We start from the raw sequence: 8,976 nt of genomic DNA, 5'->3' as shown, positions 1-8,976 counted from the left end.
AGCTTAGGCCACTCCACTCATGCCTCCCGGCCCCTGACTTAACTGCCAAGGGCCTCCTAATAGATAAGAGAAGGAAACAAACACTACACAGCATGCAAGTGAGAGCGGATCGTGAGCCCGGCCGGCCCTTCCTTTGCTTCCACCCTAAACAAGCATCTCGCTCTCTTTTCAGTACCAACCAGCATGCATTGCTGACTCAACCAATGGCAACTCGATCACTGTTTGTCGTCCTGCGAAACCTGCCCAAACAAACACCCCCGCCTCATCTCTCCGGCTGCTGAAGAGCACCAGAAATTCGACTGAGAAAACAACTTTAAAAAAAAGTTCAGTTAAAAAGAAGTAGGGAGGAGATTTAGCCTGAATATATATAGACTTCTTGCATGCTTTAAAAGTTCAGTTAAAAAGTCCAGTTCAGTTAGTACACTTGTTCGATAAAGAATTACAGATTACCTGTTCTGGTACGTTAAAAGGTTATTGATGTAAACTCCTGAAACAGCTACGTTTAACGGTCCTTGGAGGAAACTGAAAAACAGTTAAACAGGGTGGCAAGTGCAAGAGATGAGGTTGGGTGTACCTGCAGTCCAAGTACCTAATGCCCTGCAAAGACCCAATCAGATTCAGGCACCAGTAGTCCTCCTAGGTGCTCCCAGCCTCTACCCGTCTTTGTACCTGCACGCATCTTCCGTCCCAAGCAACCCCAATTTTGTAAGCAAGCCATGCCAAGTGCTGCTGCTGCATGCTGCAACCCCACAGGCCACAGGGCATGAACAGAGAGAGCTGGCTAGCTAATGGCAAATTGGCAATCACTACCTCCAACTAACTAACTAACCACCTCCACCTTTTTTTTCACTACACTGTGAGCACTCACTCACGTACCTTTCGATCGCCATGTCCATCCTACAAATCCCTGTCGTTGTCGTGGCCGTCGTCGTCGTCGTCGCCGCTACTACTGCAACGAGAGCTAGTGCCCCTGATAGTACTAGTGGTTGTGAGTAGGATCAGGGTTTGGGAGGGGAGGTTTAATTAGGCCGCGGCATGGACGCCATTGAGGAGTGCAGCAGGAGCAGCGATGAAAGGCGACGGCACCAGCTGCTCCTTGGCTCCAGGATACTGGTCGGCGTGCCCAATAACTCCCGGGGCTGCTCCGAGCTCCTGTCATGGGCGATCAGGGTCGTCGCCAAGCCCAATGATTCCGTCGTCGCCGTTCATGTTCTTGGTAACGACCTTAGTACTGTCCTTGTTTTCTTGAGTCTTTGCTGTTGCCTCATGGATTGTTTGTGTTGATGATTTTATTTTCTTTTGGTTGTGTTGTGGATTTTGTGTCTGGCAGGAGGGAGGGGGAGGAAGAACAGGCTGCAGAAGGCGAACGCCTTCGTGATCTACATGCTTGGGGAGTTTGTGGAGACATGCGAGGCTAAACAGGTGCAGATTTGTTGATCAAATAACAAACCCAATTCAATTTTACATTTTGTTTGACTTCTACTTATGTTGACTGTTTTTTTACTTTGTTGTATTTGATCCATTGGTGGTTATTTCCTCATCTCTTTTGGTGTTCAGTTCTTACTTTCTTGTTCTTGCGTGGTGGTTCCTTTCTCTTCTTTTTTGACGAAAAAGTTCCTTTCTCTTCTGTTGTGCATTTATTTTCTTTTAGCGAAGACAGTGCAGTGAGAGCTTGGAAGCAAAGCTTGTGCTCATTTGCTTTTAGTTTGGTGCCCCTTTCTGTCAGGCTTGTCATGTCCCTTTTCAGCTGTTAGGTGAAGTTGGACCAAAATGCCATGATTGGCACACTGCTCTGAGTTTGTCTCTTTTTATGTTCCTATCTTGGGTCGTTAATTATGGGGAATTGGGATGATGTACTTCCATTTAAACTTCTTGATGACTTTTGGATCAAGCTGAAACCAAGTGCTACAATTGTGCTATGTTCTGATGGTAGTATGTATCCTCTGTCTTTTCTGCCTTCCCAAAATAATTTCAGGTCAATTTGGAGGCTAAGGTGATCTGCAGCTCAAGCATTCCAAGAGCCCTGACACGGGAAGCTGAATTGACCGATGCGAACTTTATAGTTGTTGGAAGATCAAGGAGTACATATCACAGGTAATCCTAGTAAGATTCTAAACAAACAACCAAAATAAAAAGGTACTCCCTCCGATCCTAAATTCTTGTCGTGATTATAAATTCTTTTTATGATCACGACAAGAATTTAGAATTGGAGGGAGTACTTCTTTGTTCATATTCAGATACTGAACTGAACTTTTCTATTAGTTGTGTTATTGTAAGTTTAGTGCATAGTTTATACATCTCAACAGAGATTCTGGATATGCTTCACATTTCTGGTGCTACAATTAATTTGGCCTAGAACACTAAATGTTACGATTGTAACCATGCCAGGAATCACTTTGAGGTTTCAAACTACTGCTTCATGCATGCTCCAAACAAGTGCTCAGTGATTGCTGTTGGAAGGGAAAGCTCGCCACAGAGTAGCACCCGGTTCAAGTCTCCCTCGTTTGACGGTGAGAACATTTGGCAAAAATGTACCGGATTCTGCTTGAACAAGCATTTCTGCTCACATACTATTTCTGAATTTCAAACTACAGACAGCAGCATGTTCTCAAGTTCAACATGGAGCAGAAGATTTCCACCGCTTCAAAAACTACTTCGATCAAGCTTGGCGCGCAAGCAGGCTCCTCAATCCACAAGCGAAGGCAACGAGGAAGACAAGAGCTCGCCAAGGGCGGTTCTCGATGGACCAGAGGAAGGGGAGCACCTGCAAGACACTGAAGAGTGCTACAGCACATGTAGCACTGACGTGAGCCGGCGTGGCCACAATGGCATATGGAGGCGTCTGTCAGACATGAAGCTCTGGCTTCCGTTCCTGCGGTCCGTCGACGATGAAAGTGCGAAAGGCGGCGACGTCTGTTCGATGTTTACTGAAGATCAGAAACCTGCTTGGAAGTGTTACAGCTACCAAGAGCTTTCAGTTGCTACCAATGACTTCCATCCAGGTAACATCTTTTCAGGTGTACCATTTCAGTATTTTTCAGAATTTGTAGTATTAATTAACCTATCCGCAGAATTTGGGGATTTTCATGTGATGCAAAATGCAGAAGCAGTACTGATTTGTAAAATGCTAACCTGAAATCCTGAATGATGCTTTTCTGCAGACAACATGGTTGGAAGAGGAGGCTATGCAGAAGTGTACAAGGGCACCCTGTTTGATGGACAATGTGTAGCAGTGAAGAGACTGGCCAAAGGCAAACCCAGTGAGCAGAAGGAGAAGGATTTCCTGTCAGAGCTAGGGATCCAAGGGCATGTGTGCCACCCAAATACAGCTGACCTCCTTGGCTGCTGCATTGAGAATGGATTGTATCTGGTGATGGAATTCTGTGCAAACGGGACACTCGCATCGGCGCTGCATGGTATCAAATTTCAGTCAGTAGTATTATTTCAGAACTGACCTGAAGATTTTGTTGGTAACTATATGTGACAAACAGAAGATGAAAATTTCCAGGGAAGTGTGGGAAGGTCCTTCAGTGGCCTTTGAGGCACAAGATTGCGCTAGGCGTCGCGAGGGGCTTGCTGTATCTGCACATGTTCTGCAAACACCGGATCATCCACCGCGACATCAAGGCCTCCAATATACTTCTCGGCGATGACTTCGAACCTCAGGTAAACCTGTTTTTTCACCGAACAGTGATCATTCTTTTAATCTAAAGCACAAAACAGTTACTAGAGTACCTTACAAAAAACCAGTTACTAAAGTAGCATCTGCCATGCAAACAATCTTTTGATGTGATTTATAAAATGGGCTTTGTCTATGCGACAGATTTCTGACTTTGGATTGGCAAAGTGGCTTCCCAAGCAATGGACTCATCACTCTGTGGTACCCATCGAAGGCACATTTGGGTAAGTACTGGCAAAGTGCCTTCACTATAACTCAGAGCACAAATCTATAGTGTTAACTTTATCAGGTCAATGTGAATTATGTGCAGTTATTTGGCACCAGAATACTTCATGCACGGCATTGTCGATGAGAAAACAGATATCTTTGCTTTCGGTGTTCTTCTACTTGAGATTGTCACCGGAAGGCGGCCTATTGACTGCTCAAAGCTGAGCCTTCTTCAATGGGTAAGGATTAATCGAATGAACACAATTAAAAGTTAAATACTAAAAAACAGTTCACCGATATGGGGTTTTCCTGCTGTCTAGGCAAAGCCACTTCTGGAGGCTGGGCAAGCGACTGAACTTGCAGACCCTGACCTCGGCGATGACTATGACAAGGATCAGCTGAAGAGGATGGTTGCTGTCGCGTCACGCTGCATTCTGCGGCCCGCGATGTGGCGTCCGTCGATGGCTGAGGTACATTCATAATCTCAGAGTACCTGATCTGGCTACAATTATTTAGATTTTATGAAATGTTAAACTGAATGACAAAAAAAAATCCTTTTCAGGTGCTGCACCTCCTGTCCACTGATGAGTGTCTCAAGGAGCCCGAGAAATGGAACATTCCAGAGGATGAGGTCAACGACATGGATGACTGCACATTGTTCTCTGAATCTTGTTCTCCTTGATTTATAGGCTCTTATTTATTGTGGTGCTGGTATTGCTTGCTATCATGGCATCGTTATGTGCTACTCGGGTATCTTTTATGTTTTTTCCTCTGGGTTTTGATCTTGGAACCTTTAGATGCTTGAGATATATTCATGTGATTTAGGAGTGAGATTTTGGAAATGTATCATTTGCTGGCTCAATTTATCAGTTCAAGTGTAGAGTATGAATGAGCATACAAGGTTGCATTTCTACAAATTTGAATCTACAGATACCTACAGGTCAACAATAACTGACAGGTGGACCTAAAATCCGGGTTAAATTCGATAAAGCTGCCTAAAATGAATCACAATCCAGACAAACATCGCACAAAAACAAAAGAGTTTTCAGTCTTCACGTCATCATTCATATCTAAGAATCAGAGGGAGGAATAATATTCCCAAGAATAATTCATGATAAGGAAACTTCTCCCAGCAATCCAGAACAGACACTCTTTACTATAAGATACGGATAAGATAATTGGCATGATTACCAAACTACCTAAACTAAGCACCAATGATTAAGTCACGTCTCCAAGCTCCAATTTAAAAATACTAGAGTCGTCATGGCTAGCTATTGTTAAGATACCTCATCTAGCCATCTCACCTAAAGAGACCGATCTGATAGGAAGAAGAGATTTGATATACTTAACACCCCCTTCACATCCGACGTGGATGTGGAAAAAGAAAGAAACTAGATAACGTGGGGGGATTGAGATTCGAACTCGAGACCTTTGGCTCTGATAGCTGGATAATGATGGGAAAATGTGGGGAGATTGAGATTCAAACTCGAGATTTTTGGCTCTGATACCATGTTAAGATACCTCATCTAACCATCTCACCTAAAAAACCGATCTGATAGGAAGAGAAGATTTAATATATTTAACAGCTATCTGCTGATAAAAAAAATCACATAGATTTTATTATCTTCGCATGGTAGATTTAACCATGAAATGTACATTTGAACAACTGCACAAGCTACCTTATAATAAACAAATCCGCTGATTAGGTTATGGAGATGAAATTACCTTCCGGGGGATGAAAACCCGCATAAAAAAAAAGTGTCTATTTCTCGGCCGTCTAAGAAATAACTATTTCTCAGTCGACAATTGTAGCCATCTAATGAAGATTTTCTTATCCATTGGACCTACATTAATCTTACATGAATTTCAATGATTAAATCAAAATGTTGTTATCATTGACTGAGAAATTTCTCGGTCGCCTATGAAATAGCAAAACCGTTATAAAAAATTGCAAAAAAAAGATGTTAAAACACGGACGGCAACGGTATCACAGCATGAACATCAATGTGGTAAATTCATAAGAATTGCACAGCATTCATTCATATAAATTAACAAGAAATTAAGCATCAAGCTGAAGTGCATTAATCGCCTAACTTAATGAGCCAGAGAAATAAAATTACACGCATGAGAAACCCGCATCATCAGTTAAAAATAGCGATGGCGGATTTCCACCATGAATATCGACTGCAACGCACTTGCTAGGAAGGACCGCAGCATGGAGTACGCAAATTGCCCGTAAAGGTCTCGACGGCTTAATTTCTTGTTTCCAGAAGTTTCTAGAAGCTGCTTGGCACGACCCCGTAGGCCGGCGGCGCTTGGAAGCCAACGCTGCCGTCACGGCTGTCGGCGTCGGAGAAGGAGAGCCAGAACTTGCTCCCCTCGGCGCCGCCGTTCGTGCTGTCGTGGTCTGACTCCTCGGCGGCGGCGCGCTTGACGAAGCGGCCCTTGATCCTTGGGCGCGCCTCGGCGTATGCCTTGCGCGAGGCGTAGCGGATGGTCTTGTGGAACTTGCGCTTCTCGCGCTTCTCCCTGTACCTCCTCACCTTCTCCTCCCTGTCAGCCGCGACCATGGCGCCGCCGCCGACAAGGCTCGGGAATCCGGCACCGGCGCCGGACGGGACGACGACGCCCTCCGACAGAGACCACGCCGCGTCCATGCCGGGCTGCATCATCATCCACAGCGGCGCCGCAGCGGCATCGGTCGCCATGAGGTCGACATCGGAGAGAAGCTCAAAGAGGCTCCTCTCGGAGCCGCCGTTGCTGCTGAAGCTGGACGAGCCGCTGTTGGGGCTTCCCTGCCCCGGCGGCGTCAGCGTCGAGCCGGCTTCGTCGTCGCCCGCGAAGAGGCTGTCGTAGTCGTACACGCCGGAGGCCGCCATGGCGGCGGCCGAGCTGAGCGGCACGCGGTGGTGGCGGGAGGCGAGAGGATTGGCGGCGTGGATGGCCGCGTCGCAGGGCGTGCAGAGGGCCGCCGCGTCCGCCGCGCAGTACAGCACCGCCGCCGCGACGCCGCAGACCGCGCAGCCGGCGTTGGGGCTCGTGTCGCCGCCGCTGCTGCCGCCTTCGCTGCCCATTTCCTTGGCTCCTATGCTATGCTTGATTTGATTCTCTGCTGAGATTGTTTTGTTTGCTTTGATTGGTTAATGGAAGAGATCGAGTTTGTGTGAGTGGGCAATGGAAGTGAGGTGCTGAGCTGTATAAATAGCCAGATGAAAGGGAGCTCTAGCTTGGAGAAGGTGGAGTTGGTGAATGGTCTACCAAGACACGTGGAGATCTACTGGCCGTGTAAACTTCAGAGCTCAGAGCTGGAGTAGTTTTTTAAAGAGGAATTGGTAGGTGTACTTTGGTAGGCACCCTTGTTCCTTGCCTAACCAAAACAGTTGCTCCCTCATGTACTAAATTTTTGTCTCAAATTTGTTCAAATATGGATGTCACTGTTCTTAAAAAACGTCTAGATACATGTAATATTTCGACAACAATTTAGAATCGGAGGGAGTACTCTGTTTTGGTAGACGCGATCCGAATTACTCCGTATTAGAGAGTGTATGATTTGAGCTCACGTTTGCTCTACTAAAATATTGGTCGGGTGCGGGATAACGCAGATGCTGAGGCTTATTCTCAAGCCAGAGGATAAGCTGTGGGCCGCAGCCGCGCCACGGCATTAGTAGGGCTGGGAGAAGACACGGGGTCGGTGTGGTCCGGACCTGACGTCCGTCACGGCAGAAATTGTGAGAAACATGATTAACGTGACAAAAAGGTTTCACCATGGCAACGACGGTTTTGTTAAAGAAACAATGTAACTGATTTTTCCAACCAAATCCTCAAACATGGTGGTTTGGGGTAGACCTGGGCATGGGTGGCCTGGCCCGGAAGGCCCGGCCAGAAGCCCGGTGTCCCGGGTCGGGCTTGGGCCTGACATTTGCGCCAGAAGCCGGGCCTAAAAGCCCAGAGAAAGCCCAAAATGGGTTTAAATCATTATTTTTCTGGAAAATATGTATAAAAATCATTTATTTATCTCAAAATGATTATTTTAATGCATAAAATTGAGCTTTTCCCAGGCTTTGGGCCAGATGGCCCGGGCTTGAGATTTTTTGGTCGGGCTTTACAAAGCACGGCCCGAAACCAGGTCCGGCCCGGGGTTTGCCCAGGTATAGTTTGGGGTAATTTACTCACTTTAAACAAACGCACACAACAACGATATATTGTAGCAACATATATATACTTTTGACTTAATTGGAAAGTGTATCCATTGATTTTTAAGACTTAATATTTCCCTTTGTAGGCCCGTTTGGAACTCAAGATAGGTAAAAGACAGTAATAAGAAAAGTACACGAGTTGGCATGACATGCATATGAAATCATAGAGGGATTGAAAACATAGGTTCGAGGTAAAAAAAACAATTTGGAACACAGGAACGAGAATTGTAGGAACAGTGAGCGAGAGTTGCTTCAAATATGAAAAAAAATAAGCTCAAGGTGGATGAGTTTCCTTTCCTATGAAATCACATTGTCCAAGAGTGTTCCATAGGAATGCACATTTTCCTACCCTTTGTTCCAAACGGTGCAAAGGAATATATTCGTGTACAGTTCCTTTCCTACAAAATCCAATAAAAATCCTTGGTTCCAAACGACCCCTTATTACTCCTTCCGTTCCATAATTCTTGAACCAAGTTCTTTCTAAAATAAGCGAACGCACTAAAACATGTCTAAATACATCGGTGTCTAGACAAAGTTGCGTCAATATCATGGAACAGAGGAAATAGTAGATATAGCTTTTAATACAGTCTTGTTAGTAACCTACCAGACCTTAGCTTTGTTTAAATATAACCCACCTTATAAACCTTATCTAATCTTGTGCAGGATAAGGCAGAGGAATCAAAAGCTCATCTGGTGGAGGGTCGATATGATGCAACTTCGCTCCAGCTAGCTCAGTTTTCAAACACAGAGTTTCAACCAACCATTTTTGCACATGTTGACCAAGTTCTGTGTCGGCATAAAAAGTAGATTGTGGGGTGCGATACGATTTAACGTCTGTCTAGCCATGCTGAGATTTCAAACGATACAATGTCTAAGAAATTGAAATTTGGTTGT

At 45.3% G+C, this 8,976-nt stretch overlaps 2 protein-coding genes across 3 annotated transcripts; one reads left to right on the top strand and one right to left on the bottom strand.

Moving 5' to 3' along the window:
- The first annotated feature begins 748 nt into the window (after positions 1–748).
- LOC100828409 (probable receptor-like serine/threonine-protein kinase At5g57670) lies at positions 749–4,781 on the top strand. 2 transcript variants are annotated; one of them, XM_003573561.4, is made up of 11 exons: positions 760–1,216; positions 1,331–1,422; positions 1,976–2,094; positions 2,389–2,510; positions 2,595–3,002; positions 3,162–3,416; positions 3,509–3,666; positions 3,824–3,903; positions 3,990–4,125; positions 4,207–4,356; positions 4,449–4,781. In XM_003573561.4, exons 1-11 carry the CDS (start codon positions 1,036–1,038, stop codon positions 4,566–4,568), a joined length of 1,821 nt encoding a protein of 606 aa, XP_003573609.1. In that variant the 5' UTR covers positions 760–1,035; the 3' UTR covers positions 4,569–4,781. The 2 variants fall into 2 exon arrangements, with proteins under 2 accessions (XP_024317999.1, XP_003573609.1); XM_024462231.1 differs by having other exon boundaries at positions 749–1,216; positions 2,389–3,002.
- Positions 4,782–5,883: 1,102 nt separating this feature from the next.
- LOC100825617 (zinc finger protein CONSTANS-LIKE 2) lies at positions 5,884–7,102 on the bottom strand. The gene has a single exon (XM_003571531.4). It carries the CDS (start codon positions 6,958–6,960, stop codon positions 6,163–6,165), a length of 798 nt encoding a protein of 265 aa, XP_003571579.1. The 5' UTR covers positions 6,961–7,102; the 3' UTR covers positions 5,884–6,162.
- Positions 7,103–8,976: the final 1,874 nt, after the last annotated feature.

This window comes from Brachypodium distachyon, chromosome 3 (assembly GCF_000005505.3).
Source record: "Brachypodium distachyon strain Bd21 chromosome 3, Brachypodium_distachyon_v3.0, whole genome shotgun sequence".
In the NCBI taxonomy this organism is placed as follows: Eukaryota; Viridiplantae; Streptophyta; class Magnoliopsida; order Poales; family Poaceae; genus Brachypodium; species Brachypodium distachyon.
This window is presented reverse-complemented; position numbering and strand designations above follow the sequence as displayed.

What these genes read in the sequence shown, in the direction of transcription:
- LOC100828409 (XM_024462231.1), top strand. Translation starts at nt 1,036, where the DNA reads ATGGACGCCATTGAGGAGTGCAGCAGGAGCAGCGATGAAAGGCGACGG. An exon ending in ACTCGCATCGGCGCTGCATG is followed by an intron (nt 3,417 to 3,508) that starts GTATCAAATTTC and finishes GAAAATTTCCAG; the next exon opens with GGAAGTGTGGGAAGGTCCTT. An exon ending in GGCGTCCGTCGATGGCTGAG is followed by an intron (nt 4,357 to 4,448) that starts GTACATTCATAA and finishes AATCCTTTTCAG; the next exon opens with GTGCTGCACCTCCTGTCCAC.
- LOC100825617 (XM_003571531.4), bottom strand. Translation starts at nt 6,960, where the DNA reads ATGGGCAGCGAAGGCGGCAGCAGCGGCGGCGACACGAGCCCCAACGCC.